This window comes from Callospermophilus lateralis, chromosome 18, assembly GCF_048772815.1.
Source record: "Callospermophilus lateralis isolate mCalLat2 chromosome 18, mCalLat2.hap1, whole genome shotgun sequence".
NCBI lineage: Eukaryota > Metazoa > Chordata > Mammalia > Rodentia > Sciuridae > Callospermophilus > Callospermophilus lateralis.
The window spans coordinates 54,344,801-54,362,235 of record NC_135322.1 but is presented as its reverse complement, the minus strand read 5'-3'; the positions used below and the strand labels follow the sequence as shown (position 1 = coordinate 54,362,235).

General features: G+C 43.2%; 1 protein-coding gene across 1 annotated transcript in view; it reads right to left on the bottom strand.

Annotated features, from left to right (window-relative positions):
* Hydin (HYDIN axonemal central pair apparatus protein) overlaps window positions 1–17,435 on the bottom strand; it is a 316,785-nt gene that overhangs the window by 147,223 nt on the left and 152,127 nt on the right. The window contains exons 21-22 of the mRNA XM_076838342.2: window positions 17,155–17,298; window positions 10,664–10,977 (exon numbers count right to left, since the gene is read on the bottom strand). Coding sequence (XP_076694457.2) covers window positions 10,664–10,977; window positions 17,155–17,298 — 458 coding nt within the window. The remainder of the gene's footprint in view (window positions 1–10,663; window positions 10,978–17,154; window positions 17,299–17,435) is intronic.

Below are 17,435 nucleotides of genomic sequence, written 5' to 3'. Positions count from 1 at the left end.
TGATAGCCCCCCAAATGCCGGCAAGAGAAAGGATTCTCTCAAGTCTTCAGAAAGGAAGGCAACCCTGGCCACACCCTGATCTCGGCCCAGTGAAGCTCATTCTGGACTTCCTACCTTGAGAACTGTAAGATGATAAGCTTGTACTGCTTTGAGCCACTAACTGTGGTAATTTGCTATGACAGAAAACGAACACAACTGACTTGCTCTGAGAGTCAATCATGTGTCCAGTATTTTGTGTGTAGGAGCCCAGGACTGTCAGTGCCCAGAGTGTGGTAGATGAAATAATAACAAGACTTTTCCTGGGAGTTGAGAGTCAGGCCAAGACTTACGGACACAATTTTTAATTTAGTGTGTGCCCCGGCCCTCCATTCATATGTTGAAGCCCTAATCCCCAGCACCCTGGTCTTCCCAGGTGGGCCTCTGGGAGATAATGGGGTTTAGAAGAGGTCACGAGGGTGGGGTCCTCATGATGGGATAAGTGCCCTTAGGAGAAAAGACAACAGTGTGCTTTCTCTTTCTTTGCTATGTGAGCACAAGGTGAGAAGCAGACAGCCCTCGCCAGAACCCAGTCATGCTGATGCCCAGGCCCCAGACTTGAGCCTTCAGAAATGAGAAAATAAATGCCTATTGTTTAAGCCACCCTGTCTATGATATTTTGTTATGGCAGCTTGTGCTGGCGCTGACTAATATAGTGTGTGCTAGTGTAGGAATTTATTTCAACACTGCCTTGTAAGCTTAAATAGACTTAATGTAACTCAAATAGCAATTCAGGATTAGCCAACTCAGCCCCACCCCCATGGGTTCCAAGAGAAAGCCCAGGAACTGCTGGGGAGGAAGAGAGGAGGAGGGAGGACTCCTCTATCCCCTCTTTCACTCAGCATCTCTGCTCTCAGGTGATTTACATAAAGAAGGGTTCTGCTGTAGAGTCTGAACACGCCAAGTGAAATAATATGCAGGTGTATAAATTATACTTATTTAAAGACATTTACTATATAGCAAACTTTAATAAATCATGTCACAAATATTATATTTAATTATAGTTATATTCTCCATGCACTTCAAGCCTAATTAAATAAATGAGAAGCAAAATAACCCCTTAGATCTTAGGTCTTGTGTGTCGCCCCTCCCTTCAGTAAGACATTGTTACTTCCCTTGTGGCAAGGAACCAAGCTGTAGGAATGATACCCAGAGGAAAAGCAATTCAGCCTTTGTGGCGTGAGGCAAAACTTGAATTTCTAAACCTGTTAAAAGCAGGATGGTGCCAGAGATTCATGCCCTTCTGAGTGGGTACAGGGGGCTTTCCCTAGAGCTCCTCCCACCCACTTCCAAGGATGGGAAGGGGGCAGTGGCACTGCGGGCAGGATGCAAGGCAAGACTACAGCCCCACGGTGACACTCTACCCAGGCCACAGCTGCGACTCTAGAACCCGTGGCCTTCCTGTGATAGCTTCACAGTGAGGAGAGAGCCAAGGGGATCGGGAAGCAGGCTCTGCGGCCAGCGTGCTCCCCGGGGGCCCGATGTGGTACAAGAGCTGAAGGGACACCCAAGGTTTCTGACTCTGTACAATCAGGTCAAGGAAAATCCTCAGTTCCTGCCTGAAGGAACCACCTGCCTTTCACAGTTAGCTGAGGTGTGGTGGTCACTAAAAAGTGACACACTCTTAGCACAGGAGGCTCCACTTCTTGGAGCTCTCAGCCACTGAGCCAGGGGCTCAGGCTCAGTCTGGGAACCTTCATCCAGGGGCTCCTTCTCTCCACTGGGCACTTGGCCTGCCAGGGGAAGCGGGGGTCTCCTTATCCTGCTAGGGCCAACTGACCAACTTCTTCCCCACCCCAGGAGACCCTGTGAGCATTCCCTTCAGATTTCTCCACTGTGCAATATTTGAAATACGGAGAAGCCGAGGGCAGCGTGTTTTTAAATTGTGTCGTGAACTAGCTGTGGGTTTTTATGAGTCTGTTGTTTCCCATCTAGTTCAGAAGTTCTTCATGGGCAAAGACTGCTTCCTCCTTAAAGTCTCTCTTCTTCCCTCCCTCTCTCCTTCCCTCTTTTCTTCCTGTCCTTTGGGCTTATTCTGGATATTTCTCTGTCTCCCTTCCCCCACTTGTAAAGTCACAACAATAATAGTTTTCTAAACAATTGCTGTGTACAATGCCTGGGGAAGATGAAACAAGGCCATCTTTGGAAATGCCTAGTGCATACCAAGGGCTTATCTGTCTACCTTGTGCCCCATGAATAGTTTCCATGCTTATGTCTGTTGGTTCCTCAACTCCCATAGACCAGGATGGGTCTCAGTTATCTCTGTCAACCCCACAGCATCAAGCACAAGGTCTGGATAGAGTATTCACAGAAGGTTCATTTAAGCAAAAAATGGGCAGATAGTAATAAAACAGACAAATGTGCTATGATCTATCAGAAGGCAATGGTTAAGGTGGAGGCTTTGCAGTCAGTGCAGAAATGGTGTGGGAGCCATTGTGTGGGCTCAGGTATCGGGACCTCAGTTTCAAAGGGGGATGCTGCTCACCCTCACTCTCAAGAGTTAGAGTGGTGCTGGGCACGTGGTATGCACTCAGTTATTGTTATTGCTGATGGTCAACTGCAGAGCTTTGCTCTCATTGCTCCCAGTATCTCCATATTGAGGATTTGACATTGCCCAGCTATCTACAGAAAAGACTTCCTGTTTGAGAGATTTTTCTTTGTGCTCTGGAAAGCAGTTAAAAGAGCATTTCTCATAATAAAGATGTGAATTCGTTCGTACTGTACTGGTGGTCTTGGCCTAAGGCCTCAAAGGCAGGCATGCTACCTTTCATACCAAAGATCAAAACTGCAGAACCAGGAAATGTAAAGGCACCTGCACAGCTGGTGCTCGGGGCTCCACGGTGACAGGGCTGTGCTGGGAGTGAAGTCTCATCATGGGATGCTTCTCCAGTGTCTGAGGGATAGAGCAGGTTTGTCAAGTCTCTGGGATACTGCTAAGGGGGTCTTGCCCCTCAAATAACCTTCTAAGCAGCTTAAACCCATTTCATAATCAGAGGCCCAACTCTTTGGCTTAGGACTAGAGAGGGAGATACCATGGGCCTTATCAGTCACTATGGTGGGCATCTTTGTTCTTTGCTGCCTGGCATCCATCCTCTCTTTCTCTGGTCAGGTACCTTCCATGTCCCACCAGGAGCCAGCCTGTCTCTAACTTTCAGCCTGGCTTAGGGCTAACACTGATTTCCCCAGGTCAAAGCTGAGAGGCACAGGAGTCCATCAGAGCCAACGAGCTACAGCAAACTGTTCACCAGGACTTCTGAAAAGAGTCTCTACCTCTTCTCTAGACTTAGCATATGGAGAACTGGAGCTGCTGAGTCACCCTGAACTATGTGTGCAGGACCTGGCTGAGAATAGAGCCAGCATGGCAGAGGACAGAACCAAGAGGCAGTGGAGGAGACACCACGTGCAGGTGACACTGTCCTAGCCCTGGATTAAGCTGTGCCTGAAGCGGAAACCCAGACTTCTCAGTTACATGAATCAACGATTCTGCTTTTCTGTTAGAATCAGGCTCATAACTGCTTACAACGAAAAGATTCCTTATTTTACAGTTATAAAGTGAACCTAGTTATAATCTCTGGGACCTGTGAATGCAACCTTGTATGGCAGAAGGGACATTATAGATGAGACTACAGGAAGGCTCCAGAGAAGTGGAGATTGTCCTGGACCCTCTGGGTGAGCCCACTGATAAAAATAACAGATGTCCTTAACAGAAAGAAGCAGAGGATGACAACACTCCAGAGAATGGAGGAGAGACAATGTAAGATCAGAAGACTTCAGGCTTTGGGCTTGGAAGATGGAGAAGAGGCCATGGGCCAAGGAATGTAGTAGCTCTAGGAGTTGGAAAAGGTAAGAAGAGGGACTTTCCCTAGAGCTTCGGAGGGAGCACTGGTGGTGGCCCTGTGAATACCCTGGCAGCAGTCCAGTAAGACCCGGTACATACTTCTGACCTACAGAAATGGGAGAGATGGGAGATGGGGTAGTTCCTGTTCCTACTGGGCTATTCTTTGGGCTGTGAAATCCATCTTCCTGGCTGAGACACAAGCAGGGAGAGGGTTGGGCAAAACCCAGGGCTGGAGGGGCATAAAAATCTGCTTCAAGTTTTGCCCAAGGCTATTGTGGCTCCTGTTCCAATTCCCAGGGGATCCCTCTGGCCCCCTCCTCTGGGCTGCCTCTCCTCTAGCTTCAGGGCCCATGTTTGCTGTTCTCTCCAATCCAGACTGTCCTCTGGGAGGTGAAAAAGAGAAAACTTTGAGGGCAGAAGCTGAAAGGGTTTTAGAGGTGCAGGGCTGGCGGGAAAGGGAGGGAGGGATATTTATGGAAGGGACTTTGAGAAGCTTAGTTCAGGGAGAGGTACCTGCAGCCTCTGGATCCTGTAGGACCTCCCCACATGCTCAAACTGATCTCAGGAGAAAATATCTCAAAACTGCATACTGAAGCCATTCCTGAGGCTCAAGGAGTCTCAGCCACCTACTAAGGTCACACGGGGCAGGTGGGGCTGGGCTCAGTGGTGGAGTGTGTGCTTAGATGCACAAGGCCCTGGGTTTGATCCCCAGCAATGTTAAACAAAATAAAACAACAACCCCCCACACTGAAACAAAACACATTGAGGAGAGGCCAGAAGCGAGGGACAGCTGGGCTTTAAGGATACCCAGGGCATACTCCTTGAGATTCAATAAAGCTGTGTTTCTTTTGAAAGAAAAATAAAGAACCATGTGTCCCCTAAACATTTGTTTTCTTTTGGGGTTGATAGGCAAGCAAGGAGCTTCCCCTAACAATGGGTGTGGGCTTATGTGGCTGCAGGGAGGAGTGGAGAGGAGGACTGGAAGCAGCCTGGACCCTGTCTTCCTGAACACAAGGGCCATGGCCAGCCTTTGGCCTAGTATAAGAAAGGGATTTTCTATATTTTGTCAGAAGGAAGGGGAGTCTGGGTTGCTCATCTTGGTGTCCAAACACTCTGTAGTTCCAATACTTTAGGATTCTGCAACTCTCATTCTCATTTTTGGAATGAAGGAGAGGACAGGCTCCCTGGAGAACCTAGAAAGAGCTTCCAATTTGGGATTGTTCAGCATATCCTGGGGACAGCTGAACTTCATAGTCACACCTCACCTAATCCTGTCAACTCTTAGTTGTCCATAGAGAATGGAGGTGAGTAAACCAGGGGCACAAGGTCACGTGGCTAGGAGGCCAGAGCTCGGATTCCAACCTTCCATGTCTGACTCCACAGCCCAGGATCTCAACTCCCACGAACGTATCACCTGTTAGAAAAGTTCCACTAGCAGAGCAACAGACCTAGGGATGATGAAGATACTGACTGAAGCACCAGAGAATGACGGTCCCTCCACCCTCCCCGCAGCCCTGCCACCTCTTCTCCCAATCAACACAGGCAACTGGTGCTCATCATAGAAAAATCAATGTGAAAGCAAGCTTCTTTGTTGCAGGGTTTGGCTCCCTTAGGCCTTCATATTTAATTTATTTATACTTTGATTTGGAAATGAGGAGCTGAAGCAATCTGTGGAGATTTCTTGGGCCCCGTGTTCTGAGTTGTAGCACCTTCTTGGCCTTGCAGCTCTGAGACTAGGTAGAGAAGCCAGCCCAGCTAGGGCTCCCTGAGGGCTGGGCCTCCGTCTGGCCTCTTAAAGGTAAAGGCTGGTTCAAGTCCAGGCATTTCCTTGTGCTCCTCTCTTACAAAGGTGCCGTGAAGCATCATGTTCTGGTCAAGCTTCCCAGCTACACTGAAGGGATCGACCCCGTGGGGGCTCAGTCCTGTAGTGACAGCTCCAGCAGCAGGCACAGCCAGCCCTCACTGTTCACGCCAGTGTCCTCATCACACGTGCATGTGTGAGGGGGACCGACAGTCATCTGAGTATAGCCAATCTAGAATCCTATCTTGGATGTGAACCAACATGGATCAGCATGTCTTTAAGGCTCTCCCCCTTCTGAGTACTTACTTAGCATGATTATCCATTTTACTTCTTTCTCTGCTCTTATATGTGATATGAGGGCCAATGGGAAAAATGTACTCAAAGATGCTTTAAATGAGTCAGAATGGCCTAAAAAATCACATACACACGTGCACAGATGTGCACCCATGCACACACACACACACACGCATGACAGGTATATGTGTTTTGACAAGAGTACTCAGAATGCCTAGGCATCCTTTCACCTGCCTAATAGAAGAAAAATAAACCTCTCTCTTATGCTTTTTTTTTAAACTGACTGTAAGGCTTAGAAGAATTCTAATTGGAAAAGAAAGGTAATGTTGATATAGCTGATAAAAGTGACCTTCTGCCAGTGTTTTTCTGACAGTCCACACGGGAGGAGTCTGGAGGGCAGGTGTCTGTTCTGGGTGACATTTATCCCTTGAGCCTTTCCACTTGGCAGGTGCCAGACAATTGACAGAAAAGAATCTTAAACTGGTTATGAAGCCATCCCTTTCTTTTCTTTTTATAAATTCCCAGAAAGGAGCAGTTGATGAACTAAAAAATACTCTGGGAGGATCTAGTCTTTCTAATGATGGTGGTAGGCTCTGGGGCTCTGGGACACCGGGGGTGACAGGACAGATGTGCTCCTGTCCTTACAGGAGTTAAGAGCCCTCTGGGAAGATGGACATTGAGCAGTAAATACAGATGCGAGTGACGCACATCTCCAAGGAGGTGAGGCTGCCAAGGCCGGGGTCTGGCCTGGGCAAGGCCTCAGAGAAACTTCCCAGGGGGAAGGATGTGGAAGCTGAAACTTGAGGGGGAAGCAGGAGGTGTCTGGGTGGGAGTGGGGAAGAGCTTCTTCCAGAAGGCGCAGTTGGACAGAAACAACACTGGGTGGGACAGAGGCTGGCATGTTAGATGAACAGAAAGGAGATGAATGCGGCGTGTGGTGAGGAGAGAGCCGAGTGGGAAGGAACCCGAGAGGAACTCAGATACCAGCGCCTGCAAAGCCTGGTGGAATAGCATGCTGTTTTGTACCCGATTCTAAGAAGCCTGGGTACTCATTAAAGACTTAAATCAGGGCAGCCACATGCTTGTCACTTGATGTTTATGTGGAACACATTGGACTTGAATCACCTGGGAGGCATCCAACAGAAGACTTTGGGAATGTAGTGGACTTGGAACTCTAGCATGGGGTGGAGGTTAGAAACACATTTGGAAGCCTCAGGAAGAGACTGACTAAAGCTACAGGGGCCAGTCAATCACCTGGAAGAGAAGAGGCCTAGTCCTGTGGCTTCGGTGCAGCTGTTACTGACAGAGAGCTGAGAGGGAGAAGTCAAATGGATAAGAGGAAAAGCAGAGAAGATGGCATTCTACAAGTCAAGAAAGGAAATCTGTGGGTCAACTGGGCTGAATGCTGCTGAGAGTTATCTTGTTGGAAAAAACAAAACAAAACCTGACTCTTATTCTCTTGATTATAAGACTCACCACTGCCTCCAATACACAATCTAAGTTCCTCTTGGAATCCCAGGGCTCTCCTGCTAACACACCTCCTCTCCACACTCCTCTCCCATGACGTCTTCCAGACAAGGCAGTCTGAGGTCCCACCATGTGAATGTGCTCTCTGGTGGCACTGTGGTTAGGTACCTGGAATTTGCTCTCCAGCATCCATTCTCTTGTCTGTCAGTGTTGGTTAGAGATCTACTCCCTCACACTGCTGCAGTCTCAGCTCTCCAGGGGTCACCATCTGTAGCCCCTGGTGTGGAGCACGTAGCCAGGACAAGGATTAGTGCATCACCCTTCCAATTAGGGGTGGGGACAGGAAATGTGATTAAGTTGGTCTGATCCAAGTGAATCACCTAGAAGTTCTGGGACAAATTACTTATGTTCTTTCTAGTGGTTCAGGGTTTGGAAAGACATGGCCCTAGGAGTGGCAGCAGTCATTTGGTGTCTATGAGAGGAAAGCGAGTCTGAGAATGAGATCAACCACCCACTAAAGCAAGTAGAGCTGAGACAGAGAACCTGGCTCTGATGATGATATTGTCAGGATGTGTTTTAGGCCAGGCCAGAAGCCAGGATGAAGCTGGGCTTTTGAGTTTGGGAATCAATGACTCTCTCCTTTTAATTTTCACTTAGGGTCAGGTTTTCTGTGATTTGCAACAAAATCAGAACACCTGATGTTCTGTTCCTTAGAATGCTTTCCTTCCTCTCTGAAATATGTGACCATGACTCCTAAGCACACCCTTTACTGACTCTGCTGGGCAGGGTCACCACCTTCCTCAGAGCCTGGCATTGCAATGGGTCTACCATGGTCTCCACATCTGCTTCCCTCACTAGCCTCAGGACAGGGATCATGCGTTGTTCACCTTTACATCCCTGATGCCTCACACAATATTAGTCCATAAGAGCTACTTATCAAATATTTTCTAAGTGACTCTCTGAGTGAATGAACAAGTGAATTATAAGCAGAGACTCAATATTAAGAGCTAGGAAGATACTGAAGAAAAGAAAAATAGTTTCTTAAATCAATGAAAAAAACAAGTATATCATCTTCAGTACTGGCCAAGTAAACTTCAAAATATCATTGTTTTAATTATGGAAATGGTCTCTCAAAAAATGAAAAAAAAATAAAGGATCTTCTTGCTCCCAGATGTAATAAACTCATTTAGCAGCGTTACATCAGAATAATTTCATGAAATCTGATATTTGAAGTGCATTAGGTCAGGTTGGCTGATTTTTTTTCCATAATTATTTTAAATGTTTGCCATCTACAGAATTTCATTCCAACCCTAAACAGTCCATGGCATTTAATGAGCAGGCTCAGATGCTCAGGCCCAGGACTGGCTGCCAGCTTCAATGCTACAGTGGGTCATCATTAGATGTCTACGGAAGACATCCAGAGTAAGCTGGCGTTACCGTGGTAACAAGCACAGGAAAGAAAAGGGAGACTGTCATATATGAGATGAGGATTATGTACAGGAAACACTGACAAGCCACCAAGGAAACAGTACAGGGTCTCCTCAGTTAGGAATAGCCAAGCAATATCCACATGCAAAACAGTGAGCTGTCAAAAAAAATCCAGTATGGAAATATATGAAGCCCATCAGTCCTGGTTCCCAACTAAGAAGAAAAGCAAGACTCACCACCTCCCATTATTTTATGACCCTGTATGTGTCTACACATATAACAACTAGGAACCAGAACAGAAATCCACTGAAATATTCAGAACAGGCCATATGGAGCTCAGTGGGGCACATACTTAATGTATGGTCCTACTCAATCTATATTTTGTGTTTGAAATGCTTATGACAATTCTAAAGGCAAACAAACAAACACACAATCAGAACTATATCAAATGAAAAAGATTCTTTAAAGCAAAGGAAAATATTTACAGAGCGAAAAGGCAACCTATAGAGTGGAAAAAAACATTTACAAACTATAAACCTGGCAAGGGGTTAATCTCCAAAAAATATGTAAGGAACTCCTACAACTCAGTAGCCAACTCAAATCCAAACCCAAATCTAAAAAACTAATTACCCAATTAAAAAAACCCTAAGAACTAAAATAGACATTTCTTTAAGGAAGATATGTACACAGACAATAGTTATATATTAGACAATAGGTATATATTAAGAAATGCAGTGTCACTAATCATCAGGAAAATGCGAATCAAAAACACGATGAGCTATACCTCATACCTGTTAGGGTGGTATTATCCACTGGGAAAAAAAAGAAGATACTTGTACACTAGTGTATACTATTGCTGGGGGGCAAAAGAGGGAAGTCACTAGGGAAAATGGTATAGAGCTTTCTCAAAAAAATAGAAATATAAGATAAGATCCTGCAACTCCCCTCTGGATATTTATGCAAAAGAACAAAAATCAGGATCTCAAAGAGATATTCACACTCGCCTTTTATTATAGCAATATTCACAATAGCCAAGATGTTGAAACAAGCTAAATGCCCATCAACAAACACATGGACACATGAAATGTGGCCTTTAGATACAATAGGATAGAATATCATTCAGTCTTTAAAGTGAAGGAATTTCTGCAATATATGGCAATAGGGGTAAACCTAGAGGATGTCATGTTCGGAGAAATAAGCCAGTCCCACAAAGGCAGACACTGAATGATTCTACTTATTTGAGTTATTTAAAATAGTCAAATCCATAAATGAAAGAGTGGAAGAATGATGGTTGCAGAGGCTGAGGGGAGAGGAAAATGGGCCTCAATAAGCAGAAGGCTTCAGTTAAGCAAGAGAAATAAGTTCTATAGATCTTCTATATAACATTGTGCCTATAAGAGAATAAAACTGTATTGTACACTTAAAATGTGTTAAGGGGTAGATCTCATGTTAAGTGTTCTTATCCCAACCAAATGATAAGTTAAAAAAAACCCTATACAGACTTTATTTTTAGTGATAAATTTCTCATGATCTAACCACTAGACTCAAAATGAAAACAGGCATATGGATATTGCTTTGCTAATATGGTGGTGACTGGGGCCTTCAAAGATGTCGTATCTGCTTTTCCTGTTTGGAAATCTAGGATGGACCCTGACTTCAGACTCTTTTGACACTTCTTTCAGTAATCAGTTGTCAGAGCTAAAAATATCCATGAAAGACCAGTATGAAGAACACAGGAAACCCAGTGTGGAGCCTGAAAGAGAAAATGAACCTACAGTAGAGGTCTGGGATTTCTGTACCTTATCTTGTTTTCCTCATCGTCCACAAGGAAGAACCAGCGGAACTTCACAACCAAGGGGCTGTAGTTGGTGACTGTAATGTAGCGGATGACCTCAGTGTCATTCAGGATACAGCCAAAATCCACCTCCATGGTCTCGAAGCTGAGGTTGGGGTAATGCACTTCTCCATGCAGGTTCAGGCTGTCCACCTGAGGGTGTTCCAGATACCTAATTGCCAGCACTTCTTCTGCAACCCAGTTGTTGAAATCATTTCTGTAGGTGGGGTCGAATTTGACCAGCAGATGTTTTTCTTCATCAATGTCCAGTGTAATAGGCTAAAATCAAGATAATGGGGAATGACCAACTTTTGTACTATGAATTTCCAATATAATACATGAAACAGAAGAACCAAGGTCGTTTATATATTTACACAGATATACACTTACATACATATTAGTGTGTATACACACACACACACACACACACACACACAGAGTATGTAATTAAACAGCCAGTTCTATGGTTCCCTCCAAAACTCATGTTGAGGTTTGATTGCCACTGGGGCCGTGCCAGGAGGTGGTAGTGGAGTTCAGCTCATGGGAGTGGAGCACTCAGTATAGATTAATACTTTTCTTGCAGGAGAGAGTCCTGCTGTCCCAGGATTGGATCCATTACTGGGAGAGTGCACTGAGATAAAGTGAGATTGCCTCTTGAATCCTCTCTTCCACACACACCTGCTTGCCCTTCTGCTTAGCACCACGAATTGAAGCAACACAGGGCCCTCACGGGTATCTTGCGTTTGGACTCCCCAGATTCCAGAGCAGTGTGCCCAAATAAATGCAATGAATCTTTATTCTTTATCAATCACCCACTTTCACCTAATTCTGTTATACTAATGGAACACAGACTAAGACAGCTAGTTACATACCTGCACATACACATTAGTTAAAAATGAAAGCAGAGAAAATTTGGAGAGGGGCTATTTGGAGGAAAAGATTTTGATAAGAGTTGTGGGATTATAAAAATTGAGGGATTGTAAAAGGCCAAGTCTGCAAAGAATAACTATTGTGAAATATTTTTAACTGAAAATAAATTCGATTGTGAAATGCTCTTCCTAGACAAGTGGGAAAGTTCTTCGCTTAAGAAATTTTAAAAAGGCCTTTGAAAGGACTTGAGTGGAGGCTCTGTACAGAGTGACCCAGAAACTGTCAGATTAGCTAATTTAATTCCTTTCCAATGCCTGCAATCCTGACTCTTAAGCACAGTGTTATCCACTGTCTGATATTTTCTATTCAATACTAGTTTTCTATTCTGTATTGGAGAAGCACAGAGTTTGGTTGGTAGGTTTTGTTTTTCTTTTCTCTTTTTGATTCAGATCCCAAAGTGTTCCTTAATGTTCCTGCTGCAGTTTTCCCACAGAAAGGCTGGCCCAGAGTTGGCTTTTTTAAGGTATTGCTCAATTTCCACATTTAATTGTCACAAGAACCACCTCATGATACGACATCAAGGGCCCAAGGTATTGGGAAGAATGAACGTGTCCAGTACCCCTCACCTCTCCACTGGGCTCAAATGGTTCAGGTACTTAACTGTGCACTTTAGTGACATGATTAGATGGTTTCCAATTGATAAAGTCAATCACCTGATCCAACAATGAGAGAGAGGCCCAATCCCAAATGAAAGTCACACTGGACACCTGTCCTTTGATTTTACTACTGACATACATGGCTGGGCACACTTTTAAACCCATCATTGTAAACTGTGACATCTATACACTTGGTAATGTAATAATGTTCAGTGTTTAAATATCTTTTGAAGATGGAAACTAAAATTTTTTTACCCAATGGAATGATTTTGTTGTTTTATAGAAACATCTGCAAAATTTACATTTTATATATAAAAAAACAAAAATTAAATTAGAAATTCATCCAAAAGTTCACCATATATTGTTTCTCAGAGTTAATATTTGGTAAACGTTAATCCATACATGACATATGAATAATAGAATTTTATACAAATGGCATTATACTGTGATATTTTTATTAAAAATATATGTTTGAATTTTAAAAAACGAAATATCTTTTTCTTATTCAAGGAATATTAATTTCCAAGATTAAGGACTCCAGAACCAAACTGCTTGCATCCAAATCCAGATCCTGCTACTTACTAGCTGTGTAGGCAAAGTATTGGGTCTTAGTTTCTCTATGTGTAAGACAGCGGTAACAATAGTACCCACCACTTTTTAAGAGGATAGGATGAGTCAATATAGATGTGAGGTGATTCAGGTACAGTGCAAATGATATGTAACTTTTAGTTATTATTATTATCCTTTTACAATCAAGAAAAAGATGGTTCAATGTTAAGTAGGTTTTATTGACTCCTGGATATAAAAGGGGAGGGAATCAGCACACTTAAGCTTTGCCTAACTCAATTTTTTTTGTTGTTGTTGTTACAGTGAGTTTTAAAAAGCTGGGGTTGAAAACCTTCTGCCCTCAAATGGCAGCTGCCCAAGTTGTGTAATTTCAGTTAAATGGACTGAGTGCTTCCTATCAGTCTTCCTCATAGTTTTTTTTTTTTTTTTTTAATCATCCCTCAAGACCTTATTTAATTCTTCTGGATGGTTGTGTTTCATTGGCAAATTGTTCCTTCATCAAATTGGCTATTCATCAATATGAATGCGTGTTCGATGATTCCTTGCAGCCTGAGAGTGCCTGTTTGTTGAGTATTCTTAAAGGATTCTCTTAACTCATGGGCCAAACTTTCCCTCAAAATTCTTCAGTCATCGCTTCATTGTCATTTTGCATTGAGTTATTGAAGTCTGAGGTTAGTATAAAACATCTCTTTGATGTGTTGTTTTCTGTTTTGATGCCACAGAATTCCTTGGTTACCAATGAGTCCTGTGACTCTATTAAGATATTTTTCACTCTTGAATGTTCTATGTTATTTTGCCCCAGGCATTGGTTTTAAAAATCTTTAAAACACATTTCAGTTATATTTTGAATAAGAACAATGAAAAGCAAATCATTGCTCTACCTTTACCCTCCTGTGAGGTTACCAAGCTTACAAATGTCTTGTCTATCTTTGTAGACATATTCTAGGGACATAAAAATCACATTTACATGTTTCCTCTTATCTTTTACACAGATGAGAATATATTCGGTACACTTTTCTATATTTTACCTCTGGGAGAGAAGGGAGCTGCCTCATTCTTTCTAGTAGCTGCATTTAATTCCATCATATAATTCTGCCGTCAATTAGTTAGCTAATCTCCCACTGAAGGATGCTGGCTCCTAATCTTTTACCTTTATGATCAATGTCGCAATAAATAAATACATGTCATCTCATATGTTGTGTCTGTAGTGTACATTCCTAAGTGTGGAATTACCAGGTCAAAGGCATGGACATTTAAAATCTTGATACCTACTGCCATATTACCGTCCAGGGTACACTGCCCCACACTGTATGAGAATGTCTGTTTCCACATGCTTTCCCTAACACTGAGTACTACTCAAGTTTTGTTCTTTGCCAATCTGATGGGTTATAAATGTATTTATGGAATTTTAATTTGTATTTCCTCAAATATGAATAAAGTTGAGCATATTTTTACATGCTTAAAAGTCATTTTAGAGGGACTAGGGCTGTAGTTCAGTGGTAGAGTGCTTGCCTAACATGTTTGAGGCACTGAGTTCAATCCTCAGCACCACATACAAACAAATAAAGGTATAAAAAATACAACAACATTATTAAAAAATATTTTTTTAGAAAAGTCATTTTAGAGCTGAGCACAGTGGTGCATGTCTGTAATCCCAGCAACTCGGTAGGCCAAGGAAGGAGGATTGAAAGTTCAAAGCCAGCCTTAGCAACTTAGTGAGGCTCTAATCAACTTTGTGAGACCCTATCTCAAATTAAAAAAATAAAAAAGGGCTAGGAATGTGGCTCATTTGTTAAACACCCCGGGGTTCCATCCCGAGTGCCAAAAGGAAAAAAAAAAAAAGCCACTTTATTTTTCTTTCTGTGAAACCTATGCTCATTTCCTTTGCCTATTTTTCTGATGAATTGTTGGTATTTTTTCTTATTGATTTGTGAAAGCTCTTTATTTTTAAAGTATACATGTGCTTTTATTAAGGTTATATGTACAAATAACATAAAAGGTGAAATTATATTATAAGAAACTAGGTCCTTATCCACCCTGACATCTCAACAAGCCAGAGGCTCCAACTTATTAATTTTGTCATCAAGTTGGTCTCCTGAACAGTTTCCTTGGACAGAGAGGAGATGATCAGGCTGTGGGTATATACCCCAGATACCAAAATGGGGAATGAGGGGTCTTCCTCTGGGGTCCCAACACTGACAACACCAGAGGCATGAGACTTCCTCAAACATTTCCATCAATTTCTTTTTTTTAAAAATTTCATTTTTAATTGATTTTATTTTTAAATACATGACAGCAGAATGCATTATAATTCTTATTACACATATAGAGCACAATTTTTCATATCTCTGTTTGTATATAAAATATGGTTCACACCAATTTGTGTCTTCATACATGTACTTTGGATAATGGTGTCCATCACATTCCCACCATCCTTGCTAACCCCCTGCCCCCTCCCTTCCCCTCCCACTCCTCTGCCCTATCTAGAGTTTGTCTGTTCCTCCCATGCTCCCCCTCCCTACCCCACTATGAGCCAGTCACCTTATATCAGAGAAAATATTCGGCATTTGGTTTTTTAGGATTGGCTAACTTCACTTAGCATTATCTTCTCTAACTCCCTCCATTTACCTGGAAATGCCATGATTTTATTCTCTTTTATTGCCGAGTAACATTCCATTGTGTATATATTCCACATTTTTTTATCCATTCATCCACTGAAGGGCATGTAGGTTGGTCCTATAGTTTAGCTATTGTGAATTGTGCTGCTTGAACCAAGAATCAATAAATGGGATGGACTCAAACTAAAAAGTTTCTTCTCAGCAAAAGAAACAATCTGTGAGGTGAATGGAAAGCCTATATCTTAGGAGCAAATTTTTACCCCTCACACATCAGATATAGCACTAATCTCTAGGGTATATAAAGAACTTAAAAAGCTAAGCGCCAAAAAAACAAATAACCCAATCAATAAATGGGACAAGGACTTAAACAGACATTTCTCAGCAGAGGATATACAATCAATCAACAAATATATGAAAAAATGTTCATCATCACTTAAAATTAGAGAAATGCAAATCAAAACTACTCTAAGATATCATCTCACTAAAGTCAGAATGGCAACTATTATGAAGACAAACAATAAGTGTTGGCAAGGATGTGGGGGAAAAGGCACACTCATACATTGCTGGTGGGACTGCAAATTGGTGCAGCCAATATGGAAAGCAGTATGGAGATTCCTTGGAAATCTGGGAATGGAACCATCATTTGATCCAGCTATCCCTCTCCTTGGTCTATACCCAAAGGACTTAAAAACAGCATAATACAGGGACACAGCCCCATTAATTTCTTAACAAAACAAAACAATAACTATTTTCATCTTGCGGGTAAACGCCAGCTGTTCATACTTTCTGGGTGGTTCTGGTACACAGAGAATCCCTCAAGTTTCTGCACAAGTGTTATGTTTTCTTCTCCTCTTGCTTAGGACTATTTCCTCTTTTCTGTCTCCTTCAGAGATGTTCGCTGGCTTTCCCCCTGATACGTGAACAAGACCCACTTATTCAAAGAATCCCTGGGGAGGAGCAGAGGAGAGTGCAGAGCAGCACAGCTCACAGCCTGGCACGAGCACTGTCTAGGGCATCCTCTCACCAAATGCCTGTCCCCACTCTCCCTGAAGATCCGTCTCTGAGTGTGGCTGCCGCAAAATCTCCCAAACTCTCAAACTCCCTCTTCTGAGAGCTCCAGAGTGCCTCCTGCTCTGCCTTGCTTCCCCCCCGCCCCCCGGGAGGGGAGAGTGGAGCAAAATGGCTGTTTCCCTTGGGTCCTCCTTTCCTACAGCTCTGCAGTGTCACTTGGCCATGGCCAACCATTCTCACTGGTGTCCCCCTGTCCAGCAAAGGACCCTGGGGACTGTCTTGAAGGGCTGTTTAGAGAATGCTACCTCTTGTCCCAGAGGTGGCAACAGTGAGCTCACGGCCTCCTCCATCAGCCTGGTTTGGATCCTCAGTGTATGGACACAGGCTTGCTGGACTGGAGACTGGGCCTCGCTGTTTGCTCATTTTCTTGAGTATGGGGTTTTGGTTGGATTTGAAGGAGAACTAAAAGCTCTTTATTATCACTAGTAGGAAGTCATGGCTTTCTGTAGAATGGCTTCATTCTGGGAGGCGGGGAAGTTCTCACACCGTGAATGATGGCGCTCCTGCTGACTGCTGTTGTAGTTTATTTATTTATTTTGTTTTCCATATTTTTTCCTATTGGTTTCCCAGATCTTTTAAATTTTTTTTTTTGTTCTGAACCAGTTAGGCAGCGTATTGTTATTATTCTCTTCCTTTTCATACACACACAGCCCCCATCCCCACCCCATCGTTACCTCAGACGTTGTGGGCAACGGGGATTTATCCGTCTCACATATAAAGAAGGGTCTAGTTGTTGAGAGCACCATGTTCACAGGCAGAGTGGAAATGTTCTTTATGGCCAAGGGCTGGTAATCAGCTTCCAAGGCACTGTTAGGTTTCTGGAAAAGGAAAAAAGAAGCAAACCAAGTTGTGGTTAGTATAACAAGCCTTTGGCAACAAAAGTCACACATTCGTTGTTAACAAGCTTAGTGCTCTCCCCTTATATATTTATGTCTCCCCTGGTAGAAATTTAGAT